This window comes from Phalacrocorax carbo, chromosome 7 (genome assembly GCF_963921805.1).
Source record: "Phalacrocorax carbo chromosome 7, bPhaCar2.1, whole genome shotgun sequence".
Classification (NCBI taxonomy): domain Eukaryota; kingdom Metazoa; phylum Chordata; class Aves; order Suliformes; family Phalacrocoracidae; genus Phalacrocorax; species Phalacrocorax carbo.
Window position 1 is genome coordinate 51,559,996 of NC_087519.1, and position 25,593 is coordinate 51,585,588.

General features: G+C 42.5%; 2 protein-coding genes across 7 annotated transcripts in view; one reads left to right on the forward strand and one right to left on the reverse strand.

The window, feature by feature from the left end:
* Positions 1-2,244, forward strand: part of ECT2 (epithelial cell transforming 2) — a 30,071-nt gene extending 27,827 nt beyond the window's left edge. For 4 of the 6 annotated variants that reach the window (XM_064458009.1, XM_064458012.1, XM_064458010.1 and 1 more), the window contains one exon: positions 671-761. Coding sequence is in view for 2 of the 6 variants with exons in the window: in XM_064458013.1 (XP_064314083.1) it covers positions 671-760 (90 nt within the window). In the remaining 4 variants the exon portion in view is untranslated. Of the gene's footprint in view, positions 1-670 lie in introns of all 6 variants that reach the window. The other 2 variants (XM_064458013.1, XM_064458014.1) reach the window with 1 other exon arrangement.
* A 10,382-nt stretch (positions 2,245-12,626) lies between these two features.
* Positions 12,627-25,593, reverse strand: part of SPATA16 (spermatogenesis associated 16) — an 81,618-nt gene continuing 68,651 nt past the window's right edge. Inside the window, exon 10 of the mRNA XM_064455873.1 lies at positions 12,627-12,962. Within this exon, the coding sequence (XP_064311943.1) occupies positions 12,840-12,962 (123 nt within the window). The 3' untranslated portion in view covers positions 12,627-12,839. The remainder of the gene's footprint in view (positions 12,963-25,593) is intronic.

A 25,593-nucleotide genomic window follows, 5' to 3' on the forward strand; every position in this document is an offset into this window, starting at 1 on the left:
TAAAATCTCAGCTGAATCCAAGAGGTTAACTTTTAGTGCTACATATTGATGTGTAGGTTTTGCTGTCATTTTAAGTCCCAGAAGCAGCCTATGCTCCTAGTGCCAGAAAAGTCATCTTTTTGCCTAGTTTGTGCCTATCCAGGCGCAGCTAAAGCAAGCTTCGACAAATCATTGTCATGTCTCTTGCCTTCTGTAGCCAAGAAGGCTTGTGTTCAGCATCTAAATTGATGCTCGTAGCTGCTTAGAATACAGAAAGTTGTAGGATCTGAGGGGAGCTCCATTTCTAGAAGATTATCATAATGTGTCTTGCATTCAACTCGGAGGGAGATTATTATTGCAAAAAGTGTGACGCAAGACATACGCTAGTAGTTGGTTAAGAGCTACTCTTCAAAAACTTGTTCTTGCATCCTGAATCTCTCAAGGCTGGTAACAAGGAAAATATTTCTTCTGCATTTTTAAAAATATATGCGTTCTTCTCGTCTGGTGCCGTTTAACTTTGCTGTTCAAAATCTAGAAATGCTGAATCATTAATTCCAAAGCTGCCAATGTCGAATATCTTCTGTGCCATTACATTCCTTAACAGTAGGTATCAGGGTTGAGAAAGGATTACTGCACTGTTGACATTGGCTAATCAATAGTCAAATAACTTTTTTTCTTTCTTCCCCAACAGGGTGTTCCTTCTCCTTCCTTGGTCAGCCTTCCCTCAATCTTTGAAAAAAGAAGTCATACATTAAGTCGATCAACAACCCACTTGATATGAAGCAGGTTTAAAATACAAAGGTGTATTGTAGTGTGACTGACAAGCAGCTGGCTGTTCAAACGACCTGCTACTGACATTAATGGTACCTTAGTCATTAGCACTTAGCAATGATTAGCAAAATGTTAGATAACACTAAGTAAATCACCAGGGGTTTTTAGTTGTATCGAAGCAGATCAGGTAATCAGTGGAAGAAGTAACTCGGTCTTCATTTAAGACACAGTATTCCCTCGCACCAATTTATTTTCTCACCAACATAATAGAAGTGTTTTCTTGTGTGGAAATTGTCCCCGCTAGGCAATAAACTAGTTTGTCAGATTTTAAAATGAAGATGAAGTTTGCAGAACTTACCACTAGTTTGGATGACTCTTACGCTTGCCTAACTTCATCAGTTGGCAGAGCACTCTAGTGTTTGAATTGTTGATTTCTTAAATGGAGATGCATTATGAAGTACGTGACCTTTCAAGGATGACAGTACAGCTGCTTATCCCAATACTTTATAAATGTAGTTGTTTATAAAGAAATAGAATTGAGTTTCTGTGATTATGGCCTTCTGCAGCCTCACTGCAATACGGTAGTGTGTTATGTGGCCTTACATGAACAGTATTTTAAAGGCTGTGACTTAGCTTTGACCATCAAAAATGATCAGTTGAATCCTTTGAAGTTTTTTGAAGTGTAAGTCTGAGGAAAACAATTACAATCCCTTTTAGCAGGGCTGTTAAACAAACCAAACCCCCAAACCCCGCACCTTCCACGCACTTGGTTAACGAATCGTTCTTTAATGCATGGGATTGTTGGTGTGACATTGTAATTTGAGGGCCCGCTTCTGGTGTGTCAGACTTCCGGTGTAGTACTCCTAAGGCTTTTACCTGGCTTCCTCATGTATTTATTTGTGTCTTCCTTCAAAACTGTAAGTTCTCTTCTTTCATCTCCTCTGAACAGTTAGTATGATGCAGTGCTATCTCAGGAACTATCTAAATATGTATATTTTTGCATTTCATTAACGGTTTAACTGTCTGTCTGTATTAGCAGGAGTTCTCAACTTCTGGTTTCTTTTTAACCACCCGAGTTGTGTCTTATGTCTATATGTAATTAGTGATGCTTCTGAATGTGTCAGACTTAACTGGCTTTTATATCTCTTTTTGCCAATCCAAGCAATGTAAATAAACTGTTTAAAATAACACTGCTTATGGCTTTGCTAAATAAGCTTTTATGAGAGTCTGCTTTGTCTTTTCACATAACAAGCGCTGTGTTGGGCTCCAGCCTGCAGCTGTACTCTGATTAGCTATATAGCTATTCCTAATAAAGTATGCAACGTGGTAGGCCTGAATCTGCCAGAACCAAACTTTTTTCCTTAATATATTCACCATTCACCCCCTTTCCCTGGATGCATGTATCCATGGGGTTTTTTTGTCCTTATCCCTTAAAAAATATGCACTGACACTTAAATAATAAACTCTTCAATAAATACTATGCTGAAAAATCAACCATGTTTTTTGTTTGTTTCTTGTTATTTTTTTTGAAGGGTATCTTCAATCTGGTACACTCCATGGAAAACTGATAATACCAGCCTGTCATTATTCCTCTGGTCATCTTTAATTTCCAAATTATTTGTATTAGGTTCTCCATCAAGTTCACTTGCACTCAAAACCAATTCAACCTCCTCTAGTGCTTACTGTAGCGCCTGGTATCGTCATTACCAGTGCTGCACGCTTCTTGTGTTGCTAAATGCATGGAAAAATGATTGTTCAGAGTGCTGAGTCCCACCGCTCTTCAGTTACTGCGCATAACTTTCTAATGGAGGAACCAGTTCTGCTCAGTCTTGTGAACTCTTGAAGAAGGAGGAAGACTATCCCTTCTTCCAGTGTGACTTTACCCCCTCCTGCAAGCTGGATGCATTATTATTTTAACCTATTATGTCAAGTTTCAGGATGAGTCGGCCCCATTTTGATTAAAAAAAAGGTCTACTGTTAAAAAAAGGAAGTCTTGTGTTAGGGCTAAGAGAAAAAGGGCAGCTCCGTCTCCCTGTAATTAGATGAGATGATTTAAATCAGACAATGGATTTGTTACTTGACTATCCCCTAATGTGATGTACTCTAACAGCAGTTAACTGCAGACGTGCTTGGTCCCAAACTGGTGAGAGGACGCACCGCAACTGTGTATCTGAGGATTGCGCTGAAGCCCTGACGGGCTTATTGGATATTGACTGTCAGGACAAGAAGTTTTTCAGTGAGATAGAGAGAAGTGAAAACAGTGAGATTTTTTGGGTTAAAATAGCAAGCGGATAGGTAATAATTAACACTAATGTGCTGATTTGACAACTTGTTCTTAACCTAATTACCTAGAGCACTGTAACAAGTCTTTTGGATACTGGAGAAAAAAGTAGGAATTGTCTGACCTAGTTTTAGCAAGGCGCTGTCTTGCCTGACAGTATTGTACGTTTGCTCGCAGAGGGGAAGCTACTAGTGAGCGAGTGCAGAGCTGGCTCATCTCTACCTGTTGGACAGTAAATCTGATTAGGATCCACTGCGGTGGTATCGAGTGGGGCTGCCCGGGCCTCTGCTCAGTATTTCTATTGACCGAGTGGATAATGCAGTGGGAGAGCGTGCTTATTAGTTTTACAGCTGTCACACAGCAGCAAGAAACTTGAGTACGTGACAGAACAGGATCAGAGGTGGAAGGGAGCTTTCGAAGTTCGAGAGGTGCTCCAGAGAAACAGAAACAAGCAAAAATGAGACATTTTTACACGAGAGGTTTGCCCCCACCATCTCCATTTCCAATACTATGTGCACGTGTAGCATTGGAACAAGTACATAGTTTGGGGGGGTATTTTTGCTGGTGTTCTTTTAAGCTTTAGGTGAGACTAGCTCTCAAACCCAGAATTTTAAACATGGTAAAATACTTTTACAATCTAGCTGCTACGGAATGTGCCTTGTTGAGTACCAGTAGTCACCTGGTTTTGTACAATACCTAGCTTCAGTTGTGATACAGGCAATTCAGATCTCCTGAATAATCTTTTAAACTTCAGTTCACAGAGTTTAGTTGAATGAAGTATAATTTCTTAAGTCTTTATGCTGAGATTTCTCTATCAGTAAAACTACAGGATCTGTTCTGCAGCTCCTTAAGGGACAAACTTTGGGATAAAAAGGACATTTCTTTCCAACCTCGCTCTCGTTCACTTACCGCTGTGCTGAAGAGTTAGCCAGCACGCATTCAGCGTACAGAATTGTTTTAATTCAGAAAGGCTGGAACTCTCTGAAGAGGAGGTCAAAAGATGATCTTTGTTTAAAACACAACTGCCTCTTGTAGGCTGAACAAAATCACACAGGTCAATGAGCTGGTGTTCCTCGCTACAGAAATCCTTACTCTTAACCATCGTTCTAAATTGGTGCCTCTTAAAGTTGAAGAATAGCTACCAAAGGAAAGGGTCTTCTGCTGGGTGGGTGTTAGGTGGGGACGGCTCGCTGTTCTGATCCAAACTTTCAAGGAGAACGCAGTTCCTAGCAGCAGGCTTGCTCGCTTCCCTCGCTAGTATGTGGAAGTTCAGGGCAGTACCGCTCTGAGACAGAAATTCCTTCGAGTAGGTGCACTCCGAGAACGTTATGTGCTGTCATACCAACCTATCTTTGCTACTGGTTGACATACAGAATAGTGCTCAGAAGTTTATACTATAAACGGTGTTTAAGAAGCCTGTATAGCTATCGGGTGTAGTTTGGAGGGAGTACGAAGACTAAAGCTTGTACTGAGGCAGGGTGATGTATAAGGAAGCAATAGCTTGTTTGTTTGCTTAAAAAAAGTAGAAAAAACCCCACCGAGGTATTAAAGAAGCCGGCAGCTGGCCAAGAGACTGGAGAAAGCCTGGGATGCAGGCTGGACGCTCTTCTCCTTTTGTTCATATCCGAATCACGTGAACTTCCTCACGTAGCTTAGTCTGGGCCTGAGTGGTCCAGCCATTCACAAACCTACACCTAGAATTCATAAACATCCACTCATGGCAAGCTATTAAAGCATTTATGGACTAAGATGATTAATCTTTTATAGGTTTTTGTTCAAAGAGAAAAGGTGGAGAGATTACAGCTGCTTGAGAGCACCTGTGTGTGAATCTGTTGTAGATTCAACAGGACGGCTTGACCTGTATTTTGCAGAAAAATAGTTGCTGTTTCAAAAACAGGAGCTGAAAACTCCACTGCGAGATGGATGTTTACAACCTCTGAAAGCCAGCCATCAGAGACAAAACAGGGGCTAGCTAGAATGTACTTTAAAAACACAAAAGCTGTTGAGAGCTTAAAATGTTGGCTGAGTGCTCTGTGCGCTGACATCGGAAGGGTGAAGGCAAAGCGGTGCCGCGTTCTTTGCCTTGGGACGGGTTTTAAGTGCCGAGCCAGAAACCTGCTCTCTCCCATCAGTAACAAAAGCTAAAATGGAAATGAGAACACCATGAAAACAAACTAATTAAACATCTAGTGAAATAGATGTAACGCTGTCAGACGTGAGGCAAACAAGAGTCATTTTCAGATTAAGAACATTACCACTATTTAGGGCTGAATTTTCAGCTGGCGCAGAGTAGTCTGTCAGCCTCTATACAAATGCAGCCATGCATTTGTATGCCTAATTTAGGCAGTTAGAAGTGCAATTACCGCCCTACCTGCAAACAGTAATTAGTTTAAGCTGTCTTGGTGCCTTTGTCAGGTGATCCATACACAGGCAGTGACTTTAAGTAGAGCCTGACTGTAGCGGGAGCTGCCCTCTGCTGTTGAAGCAAGTTATTACATGTATAAATACATATATGAAGTAGTAAAAAAAAAAAAGATACTTACAAAGAGATGTGAACCATCTTTTTGTTTTTATCCTCCATAGGGAGACGCAGTAGAGGTACTTTATATTAGTGAAATTAAGCAATTACAGGTCTGATATTTATATTAATGTTGGTAGAAGGAGAACCCTCATACCCCTCGTCGCCCCTCTCCCCCCAGCACCTTGATCTCTTGGAGGGCTGGGGAAGAAGGAAGAAGGCTTTTGGCCTCCTGCTGGAGAGCCCAGCTTTGCTGCTCGGCTTACCAGGAGCACTGCAGAGCCCGTCCTGTTTTGGGGGAGGTGAAACCTTGCACCTACCGAAGCTCGGAAGCCGGCTGCGTTCTGGCCCCCAGCTCAGCTTCCCCTGGCACCTGTGAAGATCGGGCAAAGGATGACTTTTTGCACTTCTCTTCCACCGCCTCTCCATCCAGAGATCGAGGAAATCGCAACAGCCTGGTAAGCACGCTGTCAATTTATTAATGGATCCTTTAAAATGGGATTGACTGGAATATAAATTGTATTTCCCGTGCTCTTGGAGATTGTGTTTCGCGTACGGGTAAGACGATAATGTTCATTTGTCAGTGTTTGGAGGTACTGACTACCCCTCATAAATATTCAACTTCTGGCTTTACCCAAACAGTCAGTAATTCACTGGCTATGTTGGATTGTAAGATCCTACATGCTTTCTGCTGCTCTGTGATGGCAAAGATGGTATTTCAGTAGTTTCTCCAATGTTTCAGCCTGGAGGGAATGTAAATATAAGCATAAATGATTTTGAAAATGTGCCTTTTTTCTGTGTTTCAATGGCTCATGCATTAGACTTGGTATGGCTGACAAATCAGCACTGATTGCTAATTAAAAGGCGGAATATATTAAGGAGTTTCACACTTCCATTTCTTCCTCAGATTGAAACCCCAACACTATGAGTGAGTGCTAGTGAAGCTCTAATGGATACAGTCTAATTACTTGCCATTTTTGCTTTGACTTAACAGTTCATGAATTACAGTAACTCTGACTGACAGATCATTGCTGATTACTAATTAAATGGCAGAATTCGGTTTTATGCACCTCCGGTTTTTACCCCCCCCACCCCTCCCGAAGTGACACTCCATATCTTAACCAAGAAGCTTTTTCTCTGCTTGTTTGTTGATATGTAAAGGCTGATGGCCTTATTCCTCCAGAAAACAGAAATTCTTATGGCGGGTTTAACAATAGTGGTGGATAAATATATTTTAAAAATTAAGTTGCTGCTGTGTTGCTTTTAAAGGAGGCTTTGGAGAGAAACTGTTCAAGGCAGTATAACAGCTCAGCATGTTTCCTGGCACTCTCCTCTTACGGGGCGCCTCAACCCTGATTTAGTGAGCACAAAGAACAATAAGGTTTTTAGCCCTTTATCTGCGGGAGGGGACAAGTCATTCTGTGCCATAGATACTCCCCAGGTCACCCAGACACTAGAACAAATGCAGGAATGAATTGTCCTTCTTTTTCTTTCTCTTCACTTGCCTTTTCTAGTCAACCTAGCCGGAATTTAACCTGTTTTTTTGACAGGATTACTAGTCTCCTAATCGGTGATACGTTGTAATTTGCGATAGTGATCTGTAGAAATGAGCTGTTGAGGTTGGGGGTTCTCGTGATGATGGTGTCTGTCTAGTCCTGAACAGCGGTGGGTAGAGTTATGGACAGCTAGTAGATGGTATAACTGCTATAACTTTTCTCACTAAATGCCCAGAAATATGCAATTCTATTCAAGACTTTAAGCCAAGAATAAGGGCTCATTAAAATTGCTACAGATTTCTTCAAATCAACACATTAAAGATATTGCAGCCTGATAAACTTTTCTTTGTGCTGACTTCAGTCGCTGAAATTGTCACAGAAACAGCAGAACTTTTATCCTAAAAAGAACAACTGCACCTCTGAAAGACGATTATGCTTCTCTGATCTCTTTCAGTTTGTGAGTATGCCCTGAAGTGTTTGACTATTTCAATACATAGTTTGTCAAAAATCCATCAAAGATAGCGCTCAAGAGCAGGGGTCAAAAGAAATGGTGTTACTTGAGAACCCGTATATCAAAAAGCACCACGTAAAAATCCTTGGCATATAGGTGACCTTAATGGCCCCTTGTGGACTTAAAATGTATTACAGAGAGAAACCATGGAAGTAATTGTTATAATTTAAAGCTTTATCTTTTCTTCATTAGTAATTCTTCCTGTCTGAATATCACTGTTCACCTTAAGCAAAACAGAGATTATATTATTACTGTGAGATAATAAAGAAGACTCAGCTTCATTGCGGTCAATACCTGTAATAAATGTAAAATCTGGAGTTCTAATGGGTAGCGGAAAGGTCCCTTTCTCTTTGCCCACACTTCTCCCATCTGAAGTGAGTATTTAGTACCGTTGCTATTAAGAGCAACTCAAAATAACACATTTGTACAAAGAAAAGAATTTGGCAGCGTCTGAAAAACAGACTATGCCAGGTCATCGTAACTGAACCACCAGAGTAACGTTAGAAAATATGAGCGAAGAAGCTCATGTGAACTCTTGAAATTAAGCCTTTCAACTACAAGGCTTCAGGAAACATTTTCTGACGCTTGCCTGTATAACTTTGGGTCATTCATGATGGCATGGTCCTTCCAAAAAAAAGGCTACATTTTACAAAGACGTACGAAAACCGGGAGAAACGGGGCAGCTGCTTTCGCCAGGCGCTTCTGAAGCTCCACCGAGACCTACTGTGCCTCATTCCCGCCGTGTGCCCGAGACAAGCGAGATCCACCTGCCCTGGTCGTTTTGGTGAATACTGAGGTAATACCAAGGTAGAGCTTTCTGCAGCTGGCAGCCCACAGGGTGGAAAAATCCCACCGTTTCTCCTCTTTGACTAGGAAATGACGGGAATGACTCAGCTCGCGTAGTTAGTGTAGCAAGCGTGACCTTTTTAAAGGCGGCTGCTGTATGGAGCTTTTCCGCCTCTACTTTCTCCAATTTCCCTTTACCCAAGAATGACCAGCTTCAAAGAAAAAGTTCACCGCTCTAATTGAATATTCTCCATATTGAGAGGGATAAAAATAAACATTCTTCTCGGTTTATTCACGCATAAACTAGAATCATCCAAGTGTGACATCTGAAAGGAACTACATGATTATAATCTGAAATGAGAACAAAATTCATCTTGTGCGATTTCTTATTTTTTTTCCCTGCAGACTTTGAGAGAGGAGGGAGATTGCAGAATCTCAATACCCATTAAAACTCAAGAAAGCCGGGGCCGTGCGCTCCTGTGTTAACCTTTTCAGTATTCTGCTGGCTAATTGTCTGTCCGTTCCACCTTCTCCTCCCAGGTTAATGGGCTGGTTAACAGGGGAGGACAGGAACGGTTGGCCAATCGCACCACAAAGCAAACTGAAAAGGTCAAAGTAACGCGCTGTATTATTCATGGGCTATGCCTTGCCGAGGTATCTTAGATCTCATGTCTTCTCGTGATGAATTGCAAGGAGAACAAGAAACAGCCCAACGTGAAATTGGCTCTTGTGACAATGGTTGTAGTTCAAATGGAAAAATGTAAAACTGTGGCCTGCTGTTGTTCTGTCTTTTGAGATTAAAGATGTGTGATCGCATCTAGCCGCTGAATAAGCAACAGGTTACATTTGTACGACCTCTCAGCTGGGTTGTAAGAATAATACAGTGTGTATGTGTGCATAGATTCTTCTACTTTTAGCCATGGACTTTGTTTTGGAGCTACCGTGTGGCACCTAATATCCCTCCTATGTCTTCTGTGTCAGTAAACTCATGATCAGTTCATAGTTTTTTGGTTTTTTTTAATATGAGACTGCTTTTTGAGCGGTGTTTTGTTTAGAAGTATTAATATGCTACTTCCTAAGAGGCCACCTAGAGTGGACTGTAGGACAGTCCTTGCTCTCAGGAATTTGGAAGCTGTATAGTCAAATTTGAAGGAAAACTTGATGTAGCGTTCTTTTCCCTTTCACCTTTGATGTGCAACAGAGGTAGAGGGAGATACTTGCAGAGGCAGGAGTGTGACTGAGGTCCTCCAAATTATTTTCTGAGCACTGCCCCTCCCATTGACGACAGAGGGAGATTGGCAACAGCAGGCTACCGATGGCGTCTGCCGCTAGGGATTCAATTAGTGCATGTCCTCATGTAGTCCCTACCACTGGATGTCATCTGAGCGCATTTCGTCGTCTTCCTCTGGCGGTGGGTGTACTTTAATACTTCAGCTGTAGACCCATCCTCCATCGCTTTGAATCACAACCTTGTATTTTTCAAGTGTTGTTTGTTGTACCTCTTTGACAGAGGAGACTTCACAAATAGTGAAAGTGAGAAGTGTTTATCAAGACCAAACACTGTCTGGGTGACCTTCTCTGAGTAGTAACTACTGTTGTAACCCAACGGTAAACACATACCTGACACCCGAAGGAGCTGACTCTGCTTGTGCTCACCGTCCCTTCCAGGGCTTAGCGCAGAAGTTCTGGCATTGATAAGGAAGCAAGAATTGCAACAGAAAGCAGAAGACTTACGAGGCTGTCTTAGGGGAGAGGGTATTTATACCTTTCCCCCACCCCTTTCCGTAAATTAGTATAGTGTTCTTTGCTTTTAATTGAGTGGTTTCAACTGACGTCAGTTGCCTGGGGCCAGTGAACCTAGCTGTCAACAGATAAATCATTTCTGTGACAAAAAAAAAGTCTGTGATGGAGGGAAACAAACCTTCATTATTCATTTGGAAACTCGTCTTTGAGAGAGAAGTGACCTGAGAGTGGAACTCTTGGGGAGTGGTCTCAGATGTGTCCTTGTGTATGAGACTAAAATAGCCACAGCAGCCATGGGCCAGGCTTTTATTTTTATGTGCCCTTAACAAAAAGGAGGATGAGGAGTGAAGTCCAACTTGTGATAATATTTTGCGGATGAAAGGAGCCATGGTATATGTCATCACCCTATAGAGATCACCAGTTAGGAGGCCAGAGAATCATTATAACACCACCTGTAAATTCTACAAAAGGCAAGATATTTATTATGATGTGTTTTAATTTTTGTAGGTGAGCCTAGTGAATCTCGTGTTTTAGAAACTGTACTGCATGCAGCAAGCATCAGAAATCCGCCCCCCAACAATTCTTCCCCGTTTGTCCAGCCAAAATGTGGTTATATTCATGGAGTGAAGTCGACCCTCCGTAAGTCCTGAATAAAATACTATGCAGATGTGTAGATTTGGGCCTGGGAATCTGTGCATTACGGATAGTTGTTTTGGAAAACAGCAACGCCCTTCTCTGACAGAGGCTCCTTTCATGTTTGCTTTGTGTTGTTTCATAGCTGACTTCATCTCCTGACAACTGCTTCAGTCTGTGGCTTTCAGGAGGCTAAAGGGCACTGCAGCCAGGTGTTGGCCAAGATGTTTCCGACACCTCACAGATTGATTTGGGCTACGGCCTCTCTCTCTCAGTGATGTATTGATCTGCAGCATAAGACAGGTTTTCTGCCCTACCTGATATCTGAAAAGTGAAATGTCAACATCTTGTCTCAGATCTGGGTCTCTCGCAAAGCTCCGCGATGAGACTGGTACATCTTTCTCAGTGCACTCGGATCTGCTTGTATGTGTCGCACAGACAGCTGTTTTTCACTGGCAATGTTGCTTTTTTCTTCCCAAAGATCACCTGTTTTCAGTGCGCTTTATTATTTTTCATCATTCTAGGTAAAAATACCTGATTTTGCATTAAATACTGCAGAATTGTAAGCCAGCTTGCATGAAATTAAGAGTATTTGCTTAAGAGCCTCATGATTTACCAAACTGTGTGGTGACTGTGACTTGATGATCCGTGGGGAACAGTCTTTCTGATTTAGTGTGTGTCTGCTCATCAAAGATGGATGATTGCCACTATGTGTCATAAAACTTCATCTGACAAAACCAACTCCATAGCAAAATAACGCTGTCTCCAAAGGGCAATAATTCTTCGTTTCTCTGTCCCACATGTTTAAGGAGCTCAAGTTAGCTCAGATTTTCTCAAAAAAATTCTTTATACTTACTCTGTTAACAATGAACAAAGGACCATCAAAGCTTTTGCTGGTTCTTTCTTAGTTTTCAAAAATCTTTTATGAGAGCCTAGGAAGATGGTCTATAGCAGCTAAAAATCTGTAGGATTTAGACTCCTCCCTGTGATAAATAGATAATGGGAATTAAGTGGCTAAACGTCTTTGAGGTCTTGGATTTTTAATTAAATCTTAGGGCTGGGCAGGTGGATTTTTCCTTTCTTCCTGTCTTTTTGTTTTAAAGTCACCCTTTAATGAGAAAATGTAATTAACTGAATGCTGTTTTTATAGGGTGAGGTTATTTTCTTACAAAGTAAACACAGAGAACAAAAAGGAGATGCCAGCCTTAAAAGAGACTGCACGCCTTAGCTGGGGATGCCTATCAAACCTCATCCGATAAGGTGATCTCTGTTGAGAAGTAGGTGCGTTGCTTTGCTCGCTGATGACAGGTCTCGGAGGATTTGGGAACGTGTGCTCCCTTGACGACCAAAGCGGTGTAGGATGTGCCTACGTGCCAGGCTGCTGCCGGGGGAGCGCAAGACGTGTCGCTGATCCTTAACCAAGAGATTTGCTCTGGAGAAGGCAGGTGCAGTTATTCTCTTCCCTGGAGAGTTAGTGCATTTTTTTAAAAAAACAATTACCATCTAATGGGGGGTGTGTGTGTGAATCATCTTTAGGGCACAGCTGAGAGCGAAGGACTTGACATTCTTAACCGCGGGGCAACAGCTGGGCTCCTTTTTTGCCTTCCTCTTCTTGCAGCGTCGTGTTTCTTGCACTTGTAGTTGCTGCAGCCCTACAGCTGCAGGATGTCACTTTTCCCCTAGGGTGTACCGAGTTCTGTGGCGTAAGGCATTAACCTGGGAAGAAGGCAGTGTTAGACCGAATTACTCTTAGCTGAGGGTGGAAGGATCCTTGTTTTCATTGCTTTTTGGGCGATAATCAAACCGGGACGATTTTATAGACTTTGGATGCAGAATATTCTCAGAGCAGAAAACACAGGCCCCTTCTTGGCTGGGTGTTACTATTTAAATAAACAAGACAATTTAAAATAAGCCTTTCCCGGACATTTATTCCAACCAGTTAAGACTAATGAAGTGCGGGATTGTCTTGCTAAAGATACCCCATAGTGAGGGGAAGGCTCATTAAGTGGGAAGGTGGCTCTTTTTGACCTATCTATCAAACATCTACAGTGTTAATTTTCGTGTTCACTTTTTGGCCATGTCTTTAGGGCTGGTAAGGGACAGTTTGATGTTTCCTAGGCTCTAATGTTGCTCTGCACTTTGAGCCCTCTTCATCTTCTTTTTTTCCGTCCTAGCTGTTCTCAGCCTTTTATTCTTTAAGTAATTGTCTTCTACTTGGTATAAGTAGTCTTCAATTAGTCCGATCTGCAATTATAAAGAAGTGGTGTCAGAAGCATGTCCCTTCCCCTCCATAAAAATTGAAAAACTTTTGCAATTAGTTTATTTCAAAACTAATTGTCATTAGAAAGAAAAATACATGAAGGCAGCTCTCATACAATCGGCTGGAGTAGCAGTACCCGATTTCATAATTTATTTTTTTGTCCTTTTCCATTGGATTCAATTACTTTACTGCTGTGGAATAGACTCTTTCATTGAAATCTGTACATTGAAAACAGGAATTTATCACAACTCTGTCTTTAAATGGCATTGAAAAACAGCCACTTTAAAAGGAAAGGATGATGAGGAAATTAATCTCGGGCAAGTTTTTCTTGATAAGGAAAGAGAACAGAGGCTTCTGGCGTTTATATGCCAAAAATCAACACATGGAGAAAAATGAGCATTCCACATTGCTGTGGCAAGAACCATTTTTCTATTAAATCAAAATGAAGTTCTGAATAAATATGTTTTCCCATGAATATAATACACTAGAGAATACAGTAAAAGAATAGATGACCTCAGTGCCTCTCCAAAATAAAAACGTAATTATTCTAATAAAGAGCACATTCGGATAGACATGTCTTCCTTGCAGAGGTGATTTCCGAACAACCAAAAATATAGATTAATAGCACTGTGTACAGGTATTCTGTAAATACCAGGCATTCATAATTTTATGGCTATCTCCCCCCCCAACCTTGCCTTTATTCATACCCTTTGTCAGCTTTTGCGATAGGCAGCGTTGCTGTAAGGTGAGGATGAGAATCATCACCCTTCACGCTGAGTTATACTCACGACCCAGACCCTATATAATGTGCAGATCTAAAGAATCAATCTTCCAATTGCATTTTAAGCTGAAATATTAAAAAAAAAAAAAGTCCTAATCTATCATCCTGACACGCATTCAGTGGAGTGTTGCTTCTTTAGGCACAACACAGAACAGCTGACTGTGAATTAATCTGAGCGTGGCTTCCTATTGTATTTGTTCATTGATTGAGGTGTTACTCAGGTGCACCTCAGCCCTGAACTTGAAGCTGTGCCACGCGCTCTGGCCACGGTTTGTGTTGGTGTTGTGTTGGTGAGGGGTGCGCGTGTGTGGTTGAGAGAAAATGAGGCAAGCAGGAAAGCTTACGGACTGTTCCTTCTGCCCCCCTGGGGGCCGAGGGCACAGGGAAAGCGTCTGGGAGAGGAGCTCTGCCGCCTCCTCCCCGCGAAGCTTGCAGGGGCGACAGCTTCAGCGGATCGGCTTTGCGGAGCACTGCGCGTGATGCCACGGGAAAGGGTTTTCTACCGGGCTGATGAACCCTGATGGGTACTTTCTCGGCGGCTTTTGCTCCTCTGTTGCCAAGAGATCGGTTGCAACGGGAGCACGGGGAGGTTGGGGCTCTCTGAAGGCAGCCTGGTGGGCTGATTCTGCTGTGACGTGCTCACCATATAAACATGCAGAGGATTAGGGAAAGGAATCATTATGCTAGCCTCATTTTTAAGAAACTGAAATGAAAGCTTAGGAAATCATTGATCTGGCCAAAAGCATACGGGAAGTCTCAGAAAGACTAATCACTTAGTGCCAAGCTCCAGTCCGGGGGCTTAGCCATATCTAAAAACAACCGCCGAACCCCCAAGACTCTTCTGCAACAGAGCAAGTTAAAATGTCTACATAACTTTCTTCTGTGGTTAAAAGTAATCTTTTTCTATTCTGGGGGTAATGCTTGTGTCGGGGGAGCACGAAGGGTGGTAAGAGGGAATGAAACAGGTCCCGGGGGATGGGTAGGGTGAGGGCAAGGGGAGCACCAGAAAAGCAGCAGGTTTTACAGCATCTCCTTTAGGACCATCCCGCGGTGCCTGCGCTCCTGGCGATGCCACCAGAAGGCCCTGGTGGAATGATGTTCCTCCCTTGAACCACAGCTCAGCTGCTGTTGTGTGCTTTTCATATTTATAGAATACCTGTCAGCTTCAGCCCCCAAAATAAGTTCTAATGTGGCATATCAGGGGTGGAAATAACAGTTGCTTACATAATTGCAATGTTACTGACACAGCTGATGAGCTGATGATGTTATTTGCACAGCAGTGATGGCATTCAAACCCTTGCCGACTTACAATTACACTGTATGCTCTGAGCCCTGGCATGATTTAAATTACCATATGAACACAATGAAAACACAGTCTCTTGACAAGATAGAGGGGAAGGGGGGTGGCGGCTTAAAAATCTCTTCGGTGGCTGCAGTGTTCGGTAGTGCTTATTCATGGCTTTTTAGCTTGCACATTTCATTTTAAGAAAGTAAATTGGAAGCATTATGTTCTGCCTTTTTGCCTTGATTTAAAACCTCCCTGTGCCTGCTCTTCTGCTGTCTGACTGCGGTGAGCCACCTTCGGGGCTCTCATTGGGAAATGCAAATTTTTTGAATCAATAACCTCACCTTTTTCTTTTTCTTTCCCCCCAATAACCATTTAAATAGGAATCCATGTAGATGGGAGTAGGTGGAAAGACATAGTTTGTAACTAGCCCAACTGTGATTAGTGTTAGAGCCACAGCTGTTGTAGGGAAGTGGATTCTGGGAGAGACTTGTAACTTATTCCCAAACAGAGCGATAACTGGCCACAGGCTGATGTTGAGACTGAATCCCAGGGTGGTACAGCCGAGCCCTGCAGCCAGCACAGAGGCGAAAGCAGCACTGAAGCCCAAGTGAATAGCTCTGCAGGGCTTGGTTCACAGCGGAGCCTTCGTCGCTGGTGTTGCCAGTGGCTCACACAAGGCTCGTTTCGGGTCCGATCAACATTGGCGGGTTGGTCCTTTGCACTATTTGTACGTGGGTTATGTTTCCCCACCGCTAATCCCCTGATGCACAGAGTGTCCGTGAGTGCCACGGTCTCTGCTCGGGAGCTGGTCAGCAGCATCACGTCCCATTCGCAGGGGCTGCGCTCAGCTTTCGGTAGTTGAACCTGCTGCTTGATATCTTCGGAGTAAAGTCACTTAAATGTTCTCCTGCACATATGAAACCACGCTTCTCCCATCTACCCAGCTATACAGTCTCTTTATGGTCTTTTTCTCAAGTGCCTGGTGACCTGAGAACTTACAAATTGAGCTTCAACCTATTTTTAATCTTCTGCTGCTATGACATCTTACCTTCAAGATATCCTGAATATTTGCCTCTCCAGTTATTCCCAGCAGTGCAGTGGCAGCATTTCTACTTTGGATCAATGTCTACAGCCCTGGCCCAGCCAGCGGCTCCTCAGAGCACGACTACCCCTCCATTCAAGTTCCTCCTGTTTCTTCCTCATTAGCTCCTGATTTCAGGCTGCTCCTGACCCTATTTCTTGCACTGGATTTTTCTCTCTACCTTTAGTCTGGTCCCTGTGATCAGCTGGAGGGAGCAGGAAAAAATGGCAGTGGACAGAATGGAGATGAAATGGAAAGAGGGAAGAAATAGAAACAAAAGGTGCCTTTAAATCAAATCACGCGCTTAGTCCACAGCACATCCGTGTGGTACCTGTAGGTGCTTTGGGATCAAGCTAAGCAGAGAGATGTGGGGGTCTGGGGACAGAAATTTGAAAATGAACCAGGTACTCAGTAGAGCTTTTGTTGTGCTTTTTTGTGCTAATATTACATTTATTTTACCTTGCCCCAAAATTCTCCTTTGTGCTTAATTCTTGCATTGATAATATGTTGTGGAAGGTATCAGTGGTGGAAAATTGTTGATTTGGGGAGAGGCAGAACAAAAAGCAAGGGGATTAACACTGAGAAAACTCGTGGGCTTCTGCAAGAGCACAGATATATAGTGCTGGCATTTACCCGTGAGCCCACAAAGGTACGTGGGGAATCAAAGCAATAAGCTAATGCTGCGTCTGCATGCCTCACACTTAGGGGAATTAAGTTGGGACAGAGAGGTCTCTAGGCTGGTGGCTGAATGAAAATGAGAAACAGGACAAGAAAAGCAAACTGGTTTGGCCCACCTGAAGGAAACGACATTATTTTTTAACCCAGAGGAATGAAAGGGAAGGTCAAAACCTCCGTGTGTGCCCTTGGACCAAGGAGCTGCCGGCCTCGATGGCACAGCCTTTGCTGTGTTGCTGAGACACCAGCACAGAGCTGCCGCGCTGTCAGGCCACGTCTCAAAAGTATTTCCTTTCTTCTATTCTCAGGGAAAATCAGGTGAATGGGTGAGGCTGTGTCTGCCTTTCCTTGGTGTCACACATCAAGGCATTTTTATTTGGACACAGCGAGAAGGTGAAAAGCATAATTAGTGCACCAGAAGTACCTGGGTGGTCTGTAAGTCAATTAGTCTGCACTGAATTCCAGTTCTGAGTTTGAGAGAAGAAAATGATCTGTGGTCCATGCGAACACGGAGGTGATCAGCTCGTTCTCAACTGAAATGATTTTACATCAATCTCTAAGGTTGGGCAGAGTCTGTATATACTTATGGTTTTGGTACACTTGTCTAACGCAGTTTATGCAACGAAAACACGGAGCTCTTTGCGTGACGGGCAATGCAACAGGATTAGCTGGAGGGATGAACTGCAGAGGGTCTAATCAGGCAAGGCCGTATATGGTTTCCCTTTGGCTTAGGATTTGATTCAGACCTACAGGAGCTTTTGAAAATGACGTTATATAGGCCCACACAAAGATAAGGAACAACACAGGCCTTATTTAGAGCGTATAAGAATATTTCTAATCCTGCCCTTTTGTACATGTTGTCCAGTGATGGATCAAGGGGAGAGAATCGCTGCTGTGAGCGTTCAGCCCTTCTCTCTGGATGCCATCCTGATTGATTTGCTCGCGGTGTGGAGGGATATGTAAGCAGCGCTTGCTGGCTGCAGCTGAATTACAATCATCGAAAGATTTCAGTGGAAGGGACCTCTGGAGGTCATCTAGACCAACCTCCTCTTCAAAGCAAGGCTTTATGGGAAGTTCACATCTCTTTTTTTTTTTTTTTTGAAAAACTTATTGCACTTCTGGTAACGCCTTATCAGTCACTACTGAACTTGCCTGGATGCATCTGGTTTTGCCCTGAAATACCACAATGCAAGTATATTCTCTGCCCTTCCTATGCGCTCATCAGGATAAGACATCCCACATATGGTTCCTAATTACATGGTACGTACCAGCTACGATGAGGGAGCACTGCAATACCATTCATCATTCAGCGTGGTTTTGTCCAAGTCCCGATGGGCCACAGATGTCATGAAACTTGTCAACCTTTGCTGCAAGGGGGCTGTTCCAAGGAACAGATGTCTGTGTTTGATGGCTTACTGATGGTCCAAAGGAAGCTTCGTGGCTTATCCAAAAACGGGGGAGCTATTCTAGTCGCAAGCTAACGTGAAAGCACCCGTGTCTTTTAAAAGATCAGCATGAATTTGAATACAAATACAAAATACCAGTTATAGTACCTGTTAAAGAGTTTAGAATGAAATGAGATAGAGGCAGGAGCCCACAAAGACAAACTCCTGTAGGAAAAGAACTTTGTTTAGAAAGAAATGTAGATGGGTGAGCAGCAAGCAGACTCTGTAAACTGTAAAATCGTAAAAGTATCTCGCGTGGGTGCATGCGTGCGTGTTCTCTGTAACACCTAAACATCCAAACTTCCTAAATCCCAATGCAAGTCAGGGGAGTCACTCTCAAATAAGAAACAGGTGCTTTTGAAAATATATGCAGGAGCTATAAATAACATGTAATGGCAAAAAGGTTCTTCTGGCACACAGAATCTATTTTTATCTTGGGAGCTATTAGTAATAGAAGGCAAATGAGCTGCCTTTAAACATGAAGTACTTCTCAACATTTTCTTTTGTCTCCCAGAGCTACTTGCTAAAGCACTCTTTGGAGTGAATATAACTAGAGGAACAGTGCTTGAAGGGCCTATGAGTAAGTAGGGATGGCTGTATAGAGTAAGGAGGAAAAGCTGAACATAAGCTTGAGAAAAGCTACTGATATTTTAATGAAAATGAAAACCTGGTCTGTGCCTTCCATTTAAGGTCAGTTGTAACAAAGGTTGCTCAATACCTAGAAAAAAAAAATCATTATTTTACTGTTTGTGTGTTAACTGAAGCATGTCTGAGCTGCTGTGGTTGCTTTTGGAAGGGAGGGGGTTTACACAGTAGTGTGAGGTTGTAGCAAGGTGGGTGCTGGTCTTTCTCCAAAGTTACTAGCAATAGCATGAGAGGAAATGGCTTCAAGTTGTGCTGGGGAGGTTTAGATTGGATATTAGGAAAAATTTCTTCACTGAAAGGGTGGTCAGGCACTGGAACAGGCTGTCCAGGGAGGTGGGGGAGTCACCATCCCTGGGGGGGGGTTCAGAAAATGTGTAGACGTGGCACTTCAGGGCATGGTTTAGGCGACCTGGGGGTGTTGGGCTGATGGTTGAACTTGATGATCCTAGAGGTCTTTTCCAACCTTAATGATTGTATGATCTGAATGGCTGTGGGCAGGCCAAAGTCACTTCCCTGTGTTTGTTTGGTGATGTGACCCAACCGGCTGCACAACCCTTGCCTTGGACCTCCTTCTAGAAATGTTCATAGCTTCAGATGCCGGTGCCAAAGACAAATATATTGTCCCTTCTGCTCCGTTTCTGTATTTTCACATGCTTCATTTGTATGCACTGCCTTTCTTTAAAGAAAGAAGTCTGACAGACAGCTCTGTTGGGCATTTCCATTGTAAAGGAATGAGTTCGGTGAAACACCGAAAACTGTGTTTGCCAGTAGGTTCTTAGCCCACGAGCAAAGCTCCAATGCTAAAAGCAGATGGAGGGAAGAGTGCTTGCTGATGGGGAACTGAATAAAAATAATATGGGTGTTGGTAATAAATTACATTTATTAACTAGCCCACAACAATTCAGACGGTTCTTTTGTACTTCTTAAGCTCTCCTGAAATCGCTGTCCAGCACAGTGTTTACTATGAGCAGTCTTGTTGACTCATGCTGTTTTTCACAGCAGTAACGATACCTGGTAGCAAGTGTTTATAGGGCTGGAGACCTTCTCTGGTAGAGGGCATCAGGTAAGCAGACTGCTCGTTTGTAACTGACAGCATGATTAGCACGGGCTGGGGAAATGTTTATCTAAACCTTTACGGGTTTAACTATCCCCTTTTTGGGGATAGTTAATACCCAGAACTGGCTGTGATTTAACTGCTAGGTGGCTACGACCAGCGACATCGTTCCAATGTTTAGGACGTTTGCTGCTCAGTTGTTAGATTTGCTGCTATTTAAAATTATTCTGGTGGCTTACCACACCTTATAGCTTGGTGGAATAGACCAAAGCCTTTCTCATAACAAACCGCTCCTTCACAATAGCATTTGTTGTGGTTGTGTTGGCCTAAGAATGATGGGTATATATGGTATCTGTTATTAGACAACTGATTTAGCTGGAAAAAACTATGCTTTTATGTACAGAAACTCTCCTCCTGGTGTGGAACGGCAAACTTGAAACTTCCCGCTTCTGCTTCAGACTTGAATAAAGCCTTGTATGCCCAGAAGCTCACTGCTTCTTAGAGTCACAGCTTCTGTTTTTTATATTGCAGTGCTGGTCTAGCTGTGATCAGGTTGTTTAGTGTGTGGACAGTAAACAGCTCAGCTTTATATTAGATACTGGTATCTGGAGGGTGGGAAATGGGCAGGATGTAATTGCTTCTTCCAGTGTAGCTGAGGGCTGCGTGGGCATCTTGCTGGGGCATCTTTTCTTCCCTTATGCGTGAGGCACAAAGAGCCAGGGCCTCACAAGGGCAAGAATTGATTTTAGGGACCAGGAGTGTTGATAACTCCTGAAATCCCACTGTCGCCTCTCTTACACAAAGAGGTCTACGAATGCTGCCACGCTTTTGTTGACCCTGCAGTGGGGCTGAATTTATTAATGGGATTCTTAGTTGCCCCCATTTTTTCTGTATCACCTCAGATTCAGTGGGGCAGATCTCATTTTCTGCTCACACACTCTCCTAACTTCCTCTGCCTGTTCTGAAAACTTCACCCAGTGCCAGGTTAGAAACCTCTGCCATAGTTTCTTCTTGTCCTTCTCAAGGCTGTGGCTGATTCTGAGTTAAACCTTTCCAGAATATCTTAACATGTTTTCTCTAATTGTAGCATGAAGTCAATCTTTGGTTGACTCTAACAAAAATGTTTACATTTCTACCTGGTTGCTCTGCTCTTCATTTCCTTCACTCTCATTCTACCTGAGTCAGTGCCAGTAACATTACTTTCCTGTTGCATGTGCACTTTTCTGACTTCATTACACATTAGATATTATACGTTATCCTTCCACTCCTCTTCCAGAAAATGTGCTTTTCCTATCCTTTCCCATCCTTGGCTTTCCCCCTCCCTTTACACAAGGGGTCCATGTGTTTGTGAAACACACAGCTGCATTGTGGCCCCGAGATGAGAAGAAACCAGGAACCACTTTCCTTCTGTTAGTTCAGGAATAGCCAAGTTGACTCGAGAGCGCACCAAAACGCAACAGCTTTTGAAGCCTGCATGCTCTGAGAACAAGCGCGGTTCCCGGTGGCTGTGGCATGGGCTTGGATGACTTTACAAGATGTTACAAAGTCATCTACATCAAATAACTGTCGTAGCAGCCAGCGTAATACTATTCAGCAGCACGTCCGCTTTCCATCAGCACACTATGAATCTCCCTCCTTGCTCCTCTGGCTGACCGAAAGCCTAGCAAGTCTATGGCCCTTTTCCATGGCTTGATTTTCAATTAAGAGCTAATGTCAGCGGAAGAGCACAGTTCATCAGATAGTGTTCCCCTGCTGTTGCAGAAGGCAGAGATTGTAGTAAGCAGAGGTCAACTACCGAAAATCTGCGTGCCTGGCTAAAAGATTATATAATATGTTAGGCTAATTTTACTTCATTTCATATTCACATATATTACTGCAGCTTTTGTTATATACTTATCCTTATGTAAGTTACATCTGTTCTTTTATTCACTCATCCATGTTTGCTCTGCCTTCAGATTTATGAAACAGGCATTCCACTGAGCTCAGCAAATGATGGGCATAATAACTTATCTAAATTGCAAAGTATGTGATGCCCTTGAGGTAAGCTCAGATGTGAAGGTTTTATGAAGTATCTCACATGTGGAAGTGTAGGAAAGTGTTTATTTGCCAACTCCTGTCTATCCCTTGGCTGTTCAAATGATGGTACGAGGATCCTATGAAACTGCTATGAAAGCCTAGGGGCTAAATGGAGGAGTAGAACTACTTTATTATCTTCATAGGGGAAGCAGAGCCATACTGGCACTTGCACTTATTTGGCTCTCCTCTCTTTTGATATCCAAAGTTGCTGGTTGATAGGCTCCAAAGTATCTATTTATTTAATGAAATGCCTCTCGCTGTAACAGTATTGTGAGGCTTTATTAATGAATTTATTCTTATGAGATAGGAAAGTAATTTCTTTTTATTTCTTCATTTTTCTCTTACAAGACTGCAGAGAAACAAAGGCTCTGTAGAGGAAAGGAGGAGCCTTCCTGCTGTTTTATGTATCTGAGATACTCTAAACCCCTCCGCCTGTCTGTACCTGCTCTAGAGTCCTGCAATGGCCATGCAGAGGCCTGGTTCCCTGAGTCACTAAGGGCCAAGCTTTATCACTAGTCCCAGCATTCATGTTCACAGCAGATTTCGTTTACATTGTATGTAACTCCGTCAGCAAAGAAACTAGTCAATAATGGCCAGACCTGGCTATTAAGGCAGCGCCTCCGCTTGCGTAAGACCCAGTGGCTGGACCAAGTCTTGTGGGACTGAGTCAAATTATCAGGTTAGTTCCCCTCCGTCTCTCTTGGAAGTTTCCTGTTCTTTGCTGCTGAGCCTTGCGCATCAGAGGCCGTTGCTCAAACCGCCAGGCTAAGTCAGTCTTGTTAAAAGAATAATTTAAATTAAGAAATTAATTTTCATTTTAAAATCCAGTAAGCGAAACTACATTTCTGTCTCTGTTTGCTGGAGAAGACTCAGGCCGCTTTAAAAGAGGTCTGAAGGTCTTTCCCGTAGCATTTCCTATTGACTGTGTCGGGAGGGCTTCCCATTCGTAGCGGTGTCTTCAGAGAAGCCTGTTCTCATGAAATGCTGATGGTGTGATATGCAAGTACCTTTGCGACTCAACCTATAACACGATTTGGACAGAGCCAGTAACTAGAAAAAAAACAGCTCCTGAGCCCTAGTATGGTGTCTTGAATCCTTTTTGAGCCCGGCAGTCTGGCCACCAGCAAGGTCAGTTTGGGAATTTCTGATAACTAAAAAGAAGGAAGGCAGTAAAAATTGTTTTAGGAATGCCCATGTTCCTGAAGTAGACGGGGACTCAGCCCCTCCGTTAATGGCTTGAAAGGTCTTAGACCCAGGTGCCTGTTTCCCCAAATCACTAATACAAAGCTCACATTTTATCCAGGGGACTGGAAGGGAAAACGTCGGTTAAATCCTGGAGAACAGGGATTTTGGGAGGCTGACCCGGCCCGTTTTTCCTGCCTCTGAGGAATTATTCAGGGATATCTAGCACGTGGGTAAAGCCTCTGTAGGAGGATGTTTCTTAACCTCCCACGGTAATCTGGGCTCTCCTGGGTCTGCACTCCTTGTGGCTGGGGAGTCCATAGCCTGGCAATACCGAGAAAGGCATCTTCTCTGCGGTGACGTTCTCTTTTTCTCCAGATAATCATGAGGTCATTTTTCATTTCTTTGTATTTAAAGCTTCCAAAAACAATTAGCCCATTTGATAAATTAGTTCACTTAAAACCATACGTTTGTCAGTGACTTGGATGCGCAGCGCAGCACCCAAAACACTTGAAGCAACACATAGATTACTACTTTGTCAGTCCTGTAAATTCCAAATTGGCCAGATTAATTCCAAACTAATTTGATAAGCCTTCCACTGTGACAAAAGGGAAAGTGTTTGGGCGTCAGGCTTTGTGCCCTTCTATATCAGATTTCAGCCGGCATGAATTTTTTTATGGCTGACTCTAGAATATAAAACCCTGAAAACGGTGGTTTGTGATAGCAATTCTGACAGACCCCTCAACCATTTGGAAAACAGGCACTGCTATAATTCTGCTGCATTAGAGAAAAAAATTTGAGTGTTTTCGTTAGGTGCAACAGCTGTTTCTGTTGCAAAAGCCAAACTTCATTGGTGGTAGCGTAGCTGTCAGCTTTGCAGAGTTTTGTGTTTATAGCTGATTGTATAAATTCCTTTATGTTCTCTTTCACTTCCCAATATATGTAAATTAATTCAATCGCAAAAATACAAATAACCACGTTGTAACTAGATCTGTGTGGAGGTTCTTTGTAGGCTCCTACAGTCAGTGTCGTGTGATGAGCGAACTGAGAAATACCGAGCCTTTCGAAAAGGTTCTAGCACAAATGACACGGGGTAATCCTCACCTCATCGATTTTTTTAATCATGAGATTTAATCCTCCTTCTCAGCAATGTGTTAGAGTTCTCTAACCTAGCGTAACGTTCTTAATTAGGGCTGATTAAAAAAAAAACAACCAAAAATCCACAACCAAACTAACAAAAAATCCAACAAAAAAAGCCCCCAAGCTCCCTGAGTGTTTTCCTGTCTCCTCTATTTAAAGAGAATTCTTTCCTAAGAACATGCTGAATATGCTGAAATTAAATTTTTTGGGGAAAAAAATGAAGTAGAAAAGAAATTTGATATTTCTTTTCATTTCTTTGTTCTGATATAACATGGAAAAATATTTTTGTATTATGAAAGAGTGAGTTCTGCTTGGAAGAAGATGCCTCAGATCAAATAGTTACCTGAGTTGTCAAAACTGAAATGCAAAGCTCAGTTCAGAATGCAAACAGATTTTGACGCACTGAATTTTAAAATGGCAGAGAGCAGATTTTTATGGATTCAGGAAATCTTATTCCCAAATATTGAACTATGCACAGATTCATGTGGCATAATATGGGATACTGGTCAATTTTTAAATGTTAGCTTGATTTTCATTGAGATTATACTGAAAGTAAAAGTATCCAGAGAAATATAAAGGATGTACCTACATACATAGGAATACACCGAAAGAAAAGACTTCGTTTTACTGAATTCACAATGAGATATTACCCACTGTCTGTTGAAATATGTGGGGCTTTTTTTAGTACTACCAACAAACTTTTAGTGAGCCTTTAATGAATGTTTAGATATCTGTGTACTTGGTCTAACTTTCAGCCGCCATCCTTTCTCAGCAGCCTCTAAACTGTGGTCGTTCAGAGTTGCGAAAATCAGGCTGGTTATTCAATTGCCTAGCTGTGGATTAAAATCCCGACTTTTGAAAAAATTTTGGAAAGCTGTCTTTGATATTTAAGTCTATTGTCTGGAAATGGGGAGGATAAGTGTTAAAGTAGTCCAGGGAATAGGCTAGTTGTAAATATATCATTGACTTTTTGCATTCATCTGGTTATCAATTTGTATTGTATATGGCAGAAAAAAAAGTATGTTATTGTATAAATATATATAATTCATACTGTATGTAGCGTTTGTCTTGCAAAAGATTCTCATATGATCTGTGGGCAGGTTTGAGAGATCTAGAGACACACTGGCACAATGTAAAAGCGGTATGAATATTTATCCTTTGTTTTGCCTTGTGAGCGTTTGAAAGAGATGAAACCCAGTCTGTCTATAATTTTGGGTATTTAGGTTTTTGTTACTTTCCAAAAACATT